The sequence below is a fragment of the Microtus pennsylvanicus genome, chromosome 1 (assembly GCF_037038515.1).
Source record: "Microtus pennsylvanicus isolate mMicPen1 chromosome 1, mMicPen1.hap1, whole genome shotgun sequence".
Lineage (NCBI taxonomy): Eukaryota > Metazoa > Chordata > Mammalia > Rodentia > Cricetidae > Microtus > Microtus pennsylvanicus.
This window is the reverse complement of record NC_134579.1, coordinates 109,219,266-109,234,588: the sequence shown is the minus strand read 5'-3', so window position 1 is coordinate 109,234,588 and position 15,323 is coordinate 109,219,266. Positions and strand designations below refer to the sequence as shown.

The 15,323-nt window shown below is 46.3% G+C and overlaps 1 protein-coding gene across 1 annotated transcript in view; it reads right to left on the bottom strand.

The window, feature by feature from the left end:
- The window catches only part of Tmem132d (transmembrane protein 132D), a 617,151-nt gene that overhangs the window by 447,737 nt on the left and 154,091 nt on the right, over positions 1-15,323 (bottom strand). Inside the window, exon 2 of the mRNA XM_075978060.1 lies at positions 5,055-5,940. Within this exon, the coding sequence (XP_075834175.1) occupies positions 5,055-5,940 (886 nt within the window). The remainder of the gene's footprint in view (positions 1-5,054; positions 5,941-15,323) is intronic.

Below are 15,323 nucleotides of genomic sequence, written 5' to 3'. Positions count from 1 at the left end.
GACCCACTTTTAACCTGGATCTTTTGAAGAGGGAAGACCTATCCTTTTATCTGGACCACAACTTCCTCCGGCAGCCTATATAAAGGATGGGGAACAAGGAAGCTAGCTCTCTTTGCTTGTTTGCTCTTGATCTTGCTGGCATTAGAGCCTGCTTCTTCAGAACTCCAGAATATACCGAAGACCAGCTAGGACATTCAGCCTTGTAGACTGAATAACTACTGGCTTCTTGGACCTTTCATTGGACTAGCTGGACCACAGCCTGTAAGCAATTCTAATAAATACCCTTCATATATGTTCCTCTAGAGAACACGGAGGAATATACCACCCAAAGGATATCTCCAGACCCATCTTAATCCTGACTCCCCAATCACATGTCAAATTCTCTTTTATATACCCTTGCTTTCTCTTTCATAGGTCTTTTCTTGTCAAGAAAATCCCAAGACTTAAACCAAAGTACTTTGATAATTTAGTTTTAATTAACATTTATGCATATGTGTGCATGCCTGTACGTTTGTGGGGGTTGGGGTGAGCGTGCTCTTGAGTATCTGTGCGTGTGGAGGTGTGAGGTCAGCCTCAGGTGTTGCTCCTCCGGAGCCAACCACCTTATAGAGACAGTCTCTCAATCAAGCTGATTCAGCTAAATTAGTTAGCCATTGAACCACATACCACCATATATGGTATTTTTTTTAATTTTGTGAATATTGGAGATCAAACTCAGTATCTTGTGTTCACATGGTAGGATCTTTCCTATATGAGGCAGCTCCCCAATTCCCAAAGCATCTTTAATCTGACAGTGCAGGATGCAAAACTGTCAAAGAGTACTTGAGCATATAGTATTTTCAACTGCAGAGCCCACTGCAAGTCCTAAGTGGGCTTTGCTAATGCTCAAGAGGGATTCGTTCATTCATGGGACTTAAGAACAGCAGTGACTCTGGGAAGAGCCCTGATCTGTCTGAGTTCTGCCTTTTATAGCTCTGGTCTCTGTCTTCCACATGAGCTTCCTTGACATTGAGTAAATATTCTACTCAAACCTTAGTTCAACCTAAGGACCAGGCCTTCTTAGAGATTCGATTTCTATAGGGAAGCAGAAAGGAACAGCTGATGTGGGGGGAGAGAAATGGTCCCCATGTTCATCTTCTCCAGCATAGCATTTGGGCAGTCGAAGCTATTGGTGGCTTCTGAGCCCTGTGTCCTGTGGAGAGGGAGATAAGAAAGGGAATATGGCAGGTGGGATCTCAGAGCAAAGGCCCCAAATGCTGTGGGTGTTTCAGTTCTTCATGGAAAGGAAAACATTTTCTGAGATTCAAAAGAACTTGGATGTCCATAAATTCAAAGTGCTTTGCTTTTCTTCTGCAACGTGGGCTCCAAGAGTAGAGCAGCAGGGTTGGATAGATTTTGGAAGACAGCAAGCTATCTATTGGGGCTTTCTTGTTCTCGGTCCCTGCACTTCTACACACACACACACACACACAGCTCGTTAAAATGTACTTATAATTTGGTACCCAGAATGGAAAGTCCCAGCCCCTCATGGTTCCTCCACAGCATCCCCTGAGGTTACAGGCACAGAAAAGCCTAACCCTATGTTTGAAGACTCAAATGACAGGCTCGCCACATCACCAGGTCCAAGATTATACTGTCTACTTATATAGACAGATTAGATCCATTCAAGACTGAAGTATGTTAAGTGTGTAGCAAGCATATATCCGAGCCAGGGAACATTGTAGAAGAGGAGGCAGGAAGAATATCAGAACCAGAGGATGGGGAGGAGAGCTGTGTGTTCTGAACATGGTGTGGCTGCTGCACCTTTGAACTCAAAGAAGCTATGATTACCTGTACATGATCAATCTAGATAAAAAATCCCAGCAAGGATGAGGGAGGAACTAGCTAAAGAGTTAGTGGCAGCTGATAGCTGCTAGAGGAAGCAGGGTGGGACATTCTTTTTTCTTTCTTTCTTTCTTTTTTTTTTTTTTGAGGACAATCCTATTGGTAGGTTTCCCATGCTCTAGTGGATGATTCCCACCCCCATGCACAAATGTGCAGCATTAACTGGGCTTAGTTGGCTATAAAGGAAAATGAAGTCAGGAAAGTATATACTGTGGGAATGTGGAGGGAGTTGAAGGAGAAAATGAAGAGAAGATGTATTACATTGAATGTATGTCAAAAAATTCTCAAAAATTAAGAAAAATTTAAAACTAAATCCATAAGGAATGAAGTCTGAATAAATGTACATTTTCTCTATATCTGAAACCACCCAAACTTGAACTTACAACCAGAGCCAAAAAACGTACAAGGGTGCAATGTGTTTGTTTCCGAAGGTGCAAAGGGCTGAGCCTAACCTTGTGGGCTGTGTGGCCCAACAAAGGGGATGTCTTTTGGGTCTACTGGAGAACCAAGAGAGCTGATCTTACTCCAGACTTCAGGGGGATACATTTACTATATTACAGATGGTGACAGGATTCCAAGCCTTGTGTGAAACAAACACACATAGAGATGTTTCTAGAAAAGGCTAGATGAGCTCACTTCCTGAAGCCAAAGTCCAGAGGATGGCGAGATTCCACCCCTGGCCCAGGAATCCATCACCAGTCAATGATCAGCAAGAACAGCCAAGGAAGAATGGCATGGTTTAGAGCAGAGGCCCGCCCTTGCCATGGTTTCCAGACAAAGCACTTCTCTCATAATCGGCCTTCTTTACAGATGTTATGGAAGGCTGCTGAATTTGGAAACTGAAGCACACACTAGTAGGTCCTGTGGAGGACTTGCGACCAGCTGCAACGAAATCTGACGGCCAGACAGACAGAATGAAACACAAGTGTGGTCACAGTCCCCCAGATGCCTTTCCATCACACACCCCCACCCCGCCTCTTTAGCTAATCCCCAGATGCCCAGAAATTACCTCCCAATTTTTGTCAAGTTCAACTATTAGACAAATGCTGTTCTCTGATGTCTATTGCTTTAGTCAAAATTAAAAAGGAAGCCGGGCGGTGGTGGCGCACGCCTTTAATCCCAGCACTCGGGAGGCAGAGGCAGGCGGATCTCTGGGAGTTCGAGGCCAGCCTGGTCTACAAGAGCTAGTTCCAGGACAGGCACCAAAGCTACAGAGAAACCCTGTCTCGAAAAACAAAAAAACAAAAAAAAAAATTAAAAAGGAACCCTGAATGACAGGTCAGAATCAACTTAAATTGTGAGTTCAAACTAAAGAACGATTTGTTTCCTTGAGCTCATCACTCTTAAACAGAGCAGAAGGGAAAAGGAGTTGAGGGTAGAGACGGAGAGAGACAAAGAGAGAGAGAGAGAGGAGTTAAGAGTCTGGATGAGAAACTGAAATCAGATTGGTAGCTAATGAACTTGAAAATCCACAGGCAACATGTACCACATGCAGGTACATCCATATTCTACAGGATCATGATAAAATTAATGTCTTGGGGGATGGAGAGATGGATGCTTCGGCATTTAAGAGCACTTGATGCTCTTGCAGAGGACCAGAGATCAGTTCCCAGTACCTCAATCAAGCAGCTCCTGGGTTATGATGTGCTCTTCTGGCCTCTGTGGGCATTGCAATCATGTGGCGCGCACAGCACACACACACACGCGTGCACTACCACCACCACACCACACCAAACATATACACACAAAGCAAAAATATAAAACAAATAGATTTAAAAGGTACGAAGACAAGAAGCAATCTGTTTCCCAGCAGGCCTAGTCATGCCGTACTGTTGGACACCGCAGTCCACCAACAATGCTTGTCCTAGTTAATTAAACAGATTTACCTACATTTAAAATGAAGCTAAAGTCTTTAGTTACATCACAGTTGCCACAAGGCGAGTTCCTCTTGCATATTATATTTCCAAAAAATTTCAGAGGGTTTTTTCTAAAGTGCACAGTGCTTCTTTTAAATGTCTCCTCTTTGCTACAACCTTACATAAGAAATCCAAGATCCTACCGCATATTCCCCACCCTTTACACTCTCTTCTTTCTTTTTTAAACACCACATTCTATTTCCAGGGAGAAACAAAGTGATAACTTTGAGGCTGGTACCACTTTATACTTAGAGCCTGTCTGTCTGGAATAGCTTCTGAGTTGGCAGAGCCACGTTCTCCATCCTCCCTGACAACTGTCGCCACCGTTTGCAGATTTGCTGAAACTGTGAGGTGTTTAAAGACCCGATTGTGAAGTCGTTGACTTGGGTAACCTTCAGTGCTCCGAAGGGTGTCCATAAACCCTCCACGAAGGCCGAGGGATCCTGACAACATTCCCGGCTCTTCTATGACAGCCTGAAAGTTTCATTAATACTAAAAAGGATGTTTTATGGTCCCAGAGAGATGGCTAAGGAGTTCAAAGCACTTGCTTGCTCTTCTTGTGCACCCTAATTCAGACCACAGAACCCACATCTGACAGCTAACAACTCCCCATAACTCCAGCTCCAGGGTGATTTGATACCCCCCTCTGACCTCTGTGGGCATTGCACTCACATGCACACACCCGAACATAGATATAGTTACAGACAGACAGACAGACAGACAGACACACACACACACACACACATAATTAAAAATAAGATAAGTCTTAATAAAAAGGAAGAACATTATCTGAACTGGTGAGATAGTAAAGTGTTCACCATGAAAACATGGGCACCTCAGTTTGATTCCCAGGATCCATGTAAACAGCTGGGCATAGAACAAGTGTGGTCTCTTGATTCAAATGCTGGAGGGTGGGGAGAAAAGGATCCTAGGGTCTCACTGGTCAGCCAACTGGTCTAACCAGCAAGCAATAGGCTAGTGAGAGACACTGTCTCAAAATAATACTATAATAATACCTGAGCAAGGATACCCATGGTTGACCTGTGACCTCTATATTCATTCATATACACATGTACCCCCAAAATGTTCATAATTAAGTTGTCAACCAGCACCATCAAACTAGCCCTTACATTTCACAGTGAGAACACAGCATGTGAGCATCTGACAGGAACTTCATGCTAGAGGCATAAACACAGGAGCCTGGCTGGACCCCCCAGGGCTGCCTGCTGCAGACAGATTTGAGAACCTGCTCACCTCAGTGTGAAGTGATCCTCCGTGCAGTTCCTAGAGACGGAGATGGGGAAGGTGAGTACGTCTCCTTGTCGGACGGTCTTGGGGACATAATGAACGGCCACATTGCTATCTAAACGCAGTTCCCTCAGAGGTGGACTGCTGTGGGTCTCGCGAAGGAAGACACTCCCAATTCTGTGCAAAGGGGGGCTGGATTCATCAACATCATTGTGGCCGGTCAGAGGGCCACCACCCTTCCTCAAGTCCTCCTTGGCACAGTCCCCTCGCTCATCCCCTGGCTGTACTGCATAATACAGTTCCACGGGACTCCCTTCGGGCTGCTCTGTGGGTCTCCTGCGCCCAGACACAACCGTAGGGGGACTGAACCAGCCAGGCAGCATCTCCAGCTGGGCCACACACAGTCCCAAGGCTCCACCTAGCTGGCAGCTGCCCCGAACCTCCCTGGTCTCTCGGAAAGCAAAGACCCGCAGACAGGGGAGCTTCTCGTCCCTGTGGTCATCCCAGTCTCTGCCCACAACGTGGAAGAGCACCTGCACTTTGGGATGGCTCAGGTAGACCTTCTCCTGCAAGATGTAGGCCTTCAGCCTCCAGTTAAGGGAGAAGGTATTGGTGAATCCGAATGGGTTGGAAGGCAGCATCAGGTCCTGGGGCACCACCTGCTCAAGGGAGAAGGGCCCGTAGCTGGCGTTGAGCACCGGCAGCCGCTTGGACTTGTAGATCAGAAAGGACTCAACCCGCGACTGCAGGCTGGAGTTGCGCATGATGTCCTGGTTGGCCTCCTTCAGGAAGAAGGACACATCGGCATTGTTGATGTGGTAGGTCACCGGGAGGTAGGTAGGCAGTAGCGAGAACCGCTGGATGCTCTCCAGGATCCCTCGGCCTTCCGTCACTGTTGGGAGGAACCGAGGGCAGGTGTTAGTGATCCCGGGACACCAGATTTGTAGCCTTGGATAGCACACTGGTAACCACCCACTGCCCACCTTTGGACCAGGGATGCTATTCTGGATTAGCCAGGGTTTCTTCTTGGATTCAACTCAATGTATAGAAAATATAGGCAAAGGAGCTGGGTGAAAGGGCTCAGTTGGCAAAGTGCTTACCACACAAGCAGGTGGGAAAGAAGTACAAACCCCAGAACCCATCTTAAAGAGAAGCTGATCAGGGTAGAGAGATGGTTTGGCAGTTAAAGGCAAGGCTCAAAACTAAAAAGAAGATGAACACAGTGGTACATGTCTGTAAGTCCAGGGTTGGGGAAATGAAGACAAGAGGGAGGATTCCTGGAGTTCATTGGACATCTAGACTAACTTAATCAGTGAGTGCCAGGTTCAGTGAGAGACCCTGTCTCTTAAAACAACATGGAGAAAGATTGAGGAAGACATATGACATTGACCTCTGACCTTGCATGTGTACACACTTGTGTGGCACACAAAGAAAACATATGGTAAGGGTAGATGTACACACACGTGCATGTGCAAACGATAGGTGACACAAATGTGTTGGGTGAGTATTTCCTCCAGACCGAAACCGTCCTTCCTAGGAGGTAGGGAGCTTGCAAAACTCACAAAGCGTTATAAGAATTCGCAAGGTTACAAGTCACATCAGGACCTGAACAAGCTTCTGTTGCAGAGAACCTTTCCTAGGAGAAAATATTATCAGCCAAGTGTGGTGGTGCACACCTTTAATTCCAGCATTCAGGAGGCAGAGGCAGGTAGATCTGTGAGTTCGAGGCCAGCCTGGTCTACAGAGTGAGTTCTAGGACAGCCAGGCTACAAAGAGAAACCCTGTCTTGGGAGAGGAGAGAGAAAGGAGGGAATATTATCTTTGGTAGAGGGGTCTGCAATGTGAGTCCAAAGTTCCAGGGACAGAGCTTTAGCTGATCGTCACCCATATGGTGATCACTTCGTAGGGATGAAGCTGCCTTTTGGTCATTTGTGCTTCTAGGAGTAACCCTCACAAACTCTTTGGTTCACCAAGCTCAATTCGTGTGGAAACTATTTTCTCCTGGGTTTCTACCTGGGTTGAATAGGCATCTGTTTACATTTCAACCGATAAAGATACCGCACAATGTCACTAGTGTTAGGTAGAAAAACTTGTCACTTGATACTCAAAAATGAATGTGTAAATAAGTAAAATTCAAACAAAATCACTTTTCCTACCTAGGGATAATAATAGCTTTAAGGGGCTTAAGTCTCAGAGCATAAACAAGCAGGAGGCCTGGAGTTCCAATTCTCCAAACTCATATTAAGAAAACGCTGGGCACAGCAGTACACGCCTTAAGCCCAGTGTGGGAGAGATGGAGATAGGAGATGCCTGGAGCTTGCTGGACAGCCAGGCTAGCTGAATCATGAGCACCAGGATTGGTGAGAGATTCTGTCTCAAAAAATAAAGTGGAGAGAGATTGCAGAAGATGCCCCATATGGACCTCTGGTCTCCATCATTTTCACTTTTTGTTTGTTTTGGGTTTTTGTTGTTGTTTCTGTTTTTGGTTTTTGCTAAAGAAGATGTCAAGAAGGGCTGAAAGGATACTAACATCACATCAGATAAACAATGGGTTTTCCCTTGACCAACCAGGCTAGACAAAATATGTAAAAACAGAGATAGCGTTTTCGTTTTCCCAACCACCCAGACCCAAATAATCACACAGAAACTATATTAATTACAACACTGGCTAATGGCTTAGGCATATTCCTAGCTAGCGCTTATATCTTAAATTAACCCATTTTTATTAATCTATGTATCGCCACAAGGCTGGAGCTTACTGGTAATGTTCTGGCATCTTTTTCCTTTGGCAGCTACATGGCATTTCGTCAACTCTGCCTACTCTCTCTCTATCTCCATCTCTGTTTGGATTTATGGCCTGGCTTTACTCTGCTAAGCCATTGGTCTAAACAGCTTTATTCATCAAACAATAAAAGCAACACATATACAGAAGGGTATCCCATATCAAAAGTGGAATTGGGGTGACCTTCTCACTTATAATCTGACCTTCTCACACATAGTCTGATCCCCACATCTACATCATACCTGGTACCATTTCTGATGCAACTTCACACCCCACAGGGAAGGACCTTTGTCCAAAAATGAGGAACAATGAGGCACAAAGACACATAAGATAAGTAACCACAGTCACATGAACTCCCAGTTGGAGAGAGTGCTCCAGAGATGGGAAATGGACTGAGCACAGCAGGTCCTTTGAGTAGCCTAGACCCTCAAGCCAAGAATGGGTAGTAGCATCTACCTTTTGCTCCACCCAAGTCCTATGGAGACTATCCTGACACCAATGAACAAAAATATATTCTTTCCTCTTTATGAAACATATCCTCCTAGGGGACATAGGGGTTAAAAAATACATGTTATTTTTACATTATGTCTTACTTTTTGTAATAAAAACCCAGACATAGAAATTGTACAACCCACAGAAGTCATTTCGAGAGCTTTGGAACAGGGAGCCGCTGGTTTGAGTAGCCCTGATTGTCCAGGCACAGCTGTCCCCTCCATGGGGCAGACCACACTGGCAGCAGCCACATGATGATCCCTGGTTATTTGGAAATATTGACATCCCTCCAACAACCTGCTTCAGCTTCAGTGACCCCCATAAAAGCACTCCCCAAGCACAACACTCTGACAAGTCTGGACCCACATCTATCAGGAACAGTGGGGGACACTGTCAAGAATTCAGACAGTTCCTGGAATTGCCACATGTAACTTGTGGGACAATCAGCAAGGCGCCAATCCTCCTTGTTTCTGTGAGTCAATGAAATCTACAGTTCAGGTCAGAGAACACAGAAGTTATGGTGCATACACATTTACAGCTAGGTCAGATTGACAGACACCTGTATTCAGGCCTAGCTTGCACTCTGGAATGACAAAAATCTCTTTGTCCAGTGTCATTACCAAGTTAGGGGAAGGATGGCTCTCACATTTGTGCTGAAATAAACTACCTAGAACTGTTAATACATGTGTATTTGGACTGACTCGAACAGCAATTTCATAGGTTATAGCTTAATAAATGTGAATTTCTTTTACAAATATCAAAATTTGCAAACTGGAAAGATAGTTCAAGGAATAAGTTGTTTGCAAGTGTAAGGGCTGGAGCTCAGATTCCCCTGTAGCCATGTGAAAATGCCAGGTGGACACGATGACCTGTCTGTAAACCCAGTACTTGGAAAGTAGGGTCAGGAGATCTCTGGGGCAATCTGGCTAGCTAGACTAGGTAAGTTGGTAAGGTCCCCCTTCACCTATCTCATTAAAGTGAGCAGCAATCAAGTAAGACACCAATGTCAAGCCTGTGACTTCTAAGCACATGTGCCCACATACATATCAACAAGCACACACACACACACACACACACACACACGTAAAATTTAAAAAAAAATCAAGATACTGTGAATGTTATAATTGCGGCTCTCAGCTTGATGGAGTTAGAATCAGCATAGAAATGAAAATAGACATCTGGTAGACCTCTGGGCATGTCTATAAAGATGTTTAACAGGGGAGGAAACAGCCACACTAAATGTGGACAGCTCCATTCCATGGGCTTAGAAAGAAGGCAAGCTGAGCACTGGCATTCATCTGCTTCCTGGCTGCAGATGTGATGTGACCAGCCCTCTCATGCTCCTGCCGCTATGCCTTCCCACCACGACTGATTGTACCCTCAAACTGTGTGTCCAAATAAATCTTTTCTCCCTTAAGTAGCTTTTGGCTGGTATTTTGTCACAGAAATGTGTAAAGTCACTAAAACAAGCCTAACAAGATGCCTTACTTGATGCAATATTGTATCTTTTAACGTTCTGGGAACTGGCATTTGATTTGTGTTTTCCCAAAACCTGGGTTTGCCCATCTAAAAGTCAGCACAAAGAGCAAGCAGACATTGTCTGTGTGTTCTCTGAGAGGAGTTTTCTGCTTCCTCCCTCTTGGTGCCATCCCCACCCCGTTCCCATCAGTCTGGTTACAATCTCAGCCTGTCTCTAGCCACATCTTCTGTAAACTCTGGAGCACTGAAAGTGCATCTCGAGGTCGTGTTCACATGTGTGTCCCACATCCCCCATCACTCTGTGCTTTCCTGTGAGTTGCTACAGATCAGTAGGGTGTACACCATATAACAGGGGTCTCATGTAGTCCCACAGTACTTGGGGTCTTTAGAACAGCATCCAGAAAGTATCAGACACTCATTAAATATTTGATGAACAAATGGGTGCACAGATTATGAATCTTCTATCCTAAAGAGCAGATTATATTTTCCACCAGGATTCTGTAAGATCTCTTCTCAGCAGCATGACTGTAATCAGGGTTGCCAATGCTTTCATCCCACCGAGAGCAGCATATAATCCCACTGGCTGAGACTGGAGAGGAGAGGAGAGAAGAGGATCCTCTAGGGGCCATGAAATTCCTAAAGGGACATCTTATGTTCCAAGGTTCCCCTTGATTATTTAAAACACATCCAATGTTTCACAGAGCCACTGCCTTGAGCAGCCTCGAGCCAGCTTACCATGCAGTCAAGAAACTGCCAGGGTCAAAAGTGTAAACCCGAGCAGGGCACCAGAGCAGGGCAGGCATCAGTACTGGGCACCCAGGCCTCCTGAACCTCCCCTTTGAACACCTGACCCTGATGCTCGGGGACACAAAACTTAATTGTGCAGCTAATTACACAGTGCCAGGTCAACCACACTGGGTCCTCTGATACTGTTCAGGAAAACAGTAAAGCAAGGAAAGGTCAGGGCCGGGCGCTGGAGGGGAAATAACTCCAGCTTCAGCCTGCAAACCACATAGAGGTCTTTCACCCTGATAGCCAACCCAGGTCTACAAATGCCTGAAGCTCCCAGGATACTTCCTTTCCTTTCTGCCTCCATGTCCTAGGACCACCTCCCAGGTCTATGGGTGGAGACGCTGTATTTCATCTTACTGCTCTCAGTCCTTGATTGCGAGCAATCAAGGGAGGACCCTGGAAGCAGGAACTGAAGCAGCGGCCATGGAGCAATGTTGCTTACTGGCTTGTTCTCCATAACTTGCCCAACCTGCTTTCTTATACCATCCAGGACTGCTTGCCCAGGGGAGACACCACCCACAGTGGGCTGGGCCATCCCACATCAATCATTCATCATAAAGGTGCTCCACAGACTTTTCCACAGGACAGTATGATGGAGCCATTCCTCAGCTGAGGTTCCCTTTCCCCCCTGTGTCAAGTTAACGAAAACGAACAATCACCCTTCCGTTTTCTTTTTCCTTTTGCATGTGTCTGTCTGTCTGTATGTATGTATGCTCTCTCTCGCTCTCTCTCTCTCTCTCTCTCTCTCTCTCTCTCTCTCTCTCTCTCTCTGTGTGTGTGTGTGTGTGTGTGTGTGTTTGCATGTGTGAGGGAGCATGTAGAAGTGTGCATACATATGCACGTGCAAAGGCCTGATGCTGCCATTGGTGGTCTCTTCAATCACTTCCACCTAGTCATTGAAGCCAGGTCTCTCGATTGAACCCTGAACTTGCTGATATGGTTCATCTAGTTCTCCAGTTTGTTCTGGACCCTTTGGCTCAGTCTTCTACACAGCAGGCCGCCGTGCCAACCCAACCCTAACATAGGAGCTGGGATCCCGACTCTCCTCTTGTGTAGCAAGTGCTTTGCTAACTGAGCCATTTCCACAGGACCCTCCCCTCCTTCTTTTCCTCCATCTTTTTCCTCCCTTCCTTCCTTTCTCCTCCCTTCCCCTATCTCTCTCCCTTCTTGCCTCCTTCCCTCTCCATACCTTACAGTTTACAAAAGAGTGCCCATTTCATGCCACAATGCACAGTGGCTGCTGTGACAGCCACTGTGTTCTAACCCCCAGAGAGGCACCTTCTATCACCTATAACACCAATTTATTTCACATAAAAGTGACCCAAGCATCAAATAGAAAGCTGAGTACAATGAAAGCAAATGAATGCCCCATTAGGGAAAAAGAATGGTTTTCACTTGGGCCATGATTTTGATGGAACAGAATGTGGCCTCACAGATGTTTTATATTAATCTTTACATTCTTTTGAGAGCATAGTGTTTCCTTAACCAATACATTTAAGAAACAAGATGGCCACCCAAACATAGAACTCTATTCCTCCCTTTGCATGGTCCAAAAAAGAACAACTTTGGGGAAATGTTGTAGCTAAAAGACCAGCAAGGATCAGCTAGGAGGTTCAATCTGGGTGCTGCACACTGCGAATTCCCGAGAAGTCACCAGGACGTTCTCTCTCTCTCTCTCTCTCTCTCTCTCTCTCTCTCTCTCTCTCTCTCTCTCTCATACACACAGAGCTCTGGTTTGGTGGGGCAAGCAGAACAACAAATGAAATATAACATTACTTCTGTCTCCTAAGGCATAGTGTAAATACAGGGCACCTTGGAACTTTGGTTCTAAGTCTGGCAGCCCTCCTCACCTTGCAGAGAGGCCAACAGCCAACCTGGCAGAACTGTCTAATCTTTGTCAAAGCAAAGACCTGAGACAACTGGAAGCCCCATTGGTAACCCAATCACCTCTGTGGTTTTTAGAAGGAACTGCAATGGTTTCAGATTTGGGACAGTGGAGGGCTATAATTCAACCTTCATACACACTAGGGGAGAAAGGAAGAGAAAGGAACTCACACTGGGATCCAGCAAGCTTATCATCTGCTTAATCAGAGTCTAGAGGCCATGCTCCTCAGGAAGCCCAACCGCAGGGCTTTTTCCTGAGGTTTGTCCTTGTCAAAGGCGGTAACCTAAAACAGACATCTGCCACAGGTCACAATCCATCACTGAAAGAAGCCAGAGCAGAAGCTGACGCAGAAACCGTGGCAGGACCCCGCTAGCTTGCACACCCTGTTCATCACCTCATGCTCAGACAGCTTTATTACAGAGCCCGGAGTCAGATGTCTAAGGATGGTGCCACCTACAGTGAACTGGGCCCTCCCATACCAATTGTCAATTAAGCCATACCCCTAACAGACACAGACATGAACCAATTTGACCTGGGCAACAATTCAATTGATGTTCCGTCTTCCCATGAGGCTGACTCTACGTTTGTTCAAGTTGACAGCTATAGCTAAGTAGGATACACAACAGGAAAAAAAGACCCCATATGACAGCATCACCAACCCACAGCCAGCACTTCACAGCCATCCTGGGGACATCCTCACCCAGACGCCCAGGCTGCGAATTACTGACTCAGGGACTTGGAAAAAGCAATGTGTCCTTCCCTGTGACTCTAACAACTCTGAATGGAGGACACATGCGGCCCAAGAGCACAAGAACGCAGAGGGTGAAACACCAGCAGGAGATCCCCGCAAGTGCAGAAACATCAGTAGTGTCCTCAGCTCAGCACCTACAACCATCCAAACTCCCCCTGTCCTCCTTTCCCAGTCCAGGGACTGTGCTATTCTGCTGCCCTTGACCTTCTCTGTATCCTGAATGTCTTTCTACCCCACCAGGCACTCTTCCCTGACCTCAGAGAGAAGACAGCTTCTAGGCCATTGCTGTGTTAGGGAGACCCTTCCGGACTTCTCCCTAGTCATCTGTACCCAGTGGATCCTCCTCACTTGCCTCTGCCTGGCCAGCCTTCCACCTCGATGCGGAATCTTCACTGTTTTTCTGCTTGAGTGAGTCATGCTTTGACCTGGAGTGCAAGGGTTCCCTTTACTGTCCCTACAGAATTATTCATATAGTGATGACACATTTGCTAACTCCCTGTCCTGTGGTTCCTTGGTGATGAATGAAGGAGGTAAGTCTCCAAGCCCCATCCATGGCACATTCTCCTTGTCTCCACTCCACAGTAAGTAGGACCAGAGAAGGCAGGTGAGTTGTCCAAAAACACCACACAGGTATCACGTTGTCAAGGTAGAGTTCAAACTGCCCGTTGTGCATATAGAGCCCTAAGTAATGTGACGCTCAGTGAGCCACTGAGTGTGACTTCAGCAGCTACATTTTTTCATATGCCCTTTGCAGTTTAAATAGTGTTCCGCCCACAGAGCACAGAACAAGAGAACACCCAACTAGACGAACACATACACACAAACACATAAAACACATACACTACACTATACACAGACTACTCACACCACATACATAAACACATATAACACACACACACCATACCACACACTACATAATAAAATCTCCATACCACGTACATATACACACACCACACTACAATGCAAACACACAGACTACACACTACACATAACACACTGCACAAAATGCAAACAAAGCAAATGCCACATTATATACACACACAATACTATACAACACACATGCGCACACACACACACACACATAGCATCATGCTGCAGTGCCATGCAGAATAAACCCATGTTCTCCCAACACAAGGACTGGGAGTTGGATACCTCTGGATGTAGCAGACATAAGCAAAAGGCTAGATACCTCTGGACCTTAGGCTAAGACCAAGGATGGCACTTCCTGATAGCCCATCTCTACCTGCTGCCCGAATCACCACAGGCTGCCATGCCAATGTAGAGGTGGCAGCACACTTGAGGTGCATTAGTATCCCTTGACTGAGAAAACACCAGAGCAGCAAGCCAGAGCTGTCTTTGGAATCCCCAGAGCACAAGGTGAGAAAATACTGAGCACCTTCCCCACGGCCAGCCTGGCCCTCATCGGAATGAGACTCAGGGATGGGGAATTGCACGGTTATTGCAAACACTCTCCTGAGACTGGGTTCAAGGTTTAGATGTTACTGAAGGGAGTCGGTCTTCACTTCTTAGACACGTCCATAGATTGAATGACTCAGGAAGTCTGGACTTTCCTTAAGCCTCTCAAAGGACACAGTGAGAAACACAACCCCAGCAGGACCCAGCACCTGCCCATGAACATCTCACAGAGCATACTAGTATCACAGTAATTTGCTAAGATGTGTGCACCTGGAGACTGTGAGGCTATAGATAGCAAGACCAGGTACATTTCTGTCTCAATTCATCCACTGGGCCTTTTACAAGTGTCAGTGTCACACTGTGCTGGCGATCAAGGACCCCACAGGAGCCATGTTTATTTAGTCTCGGGCAGCTGAGACTCAGAGGGAAGGGGGAACTAGATCAGGCTGGGAAAGGAATGCTTGTGAGAGGCCTCCGTGCATGGAAAAGCACCCTGAAGAGCCCAGAACAGGTTGAGATGGGAAGGAAGGTGGCCAAGCTTTTGGTGGCTCTCCTGTCTCCACGACAGATGCACCAAGAGGGCAAACATGTGCTACTGTCTCCAGTCTTCATGAACTCCAAGGATCTGAACTCACGCCCTCATGGTGGCCCAGCAAGTGCTTTACCTACCGCCCCCCC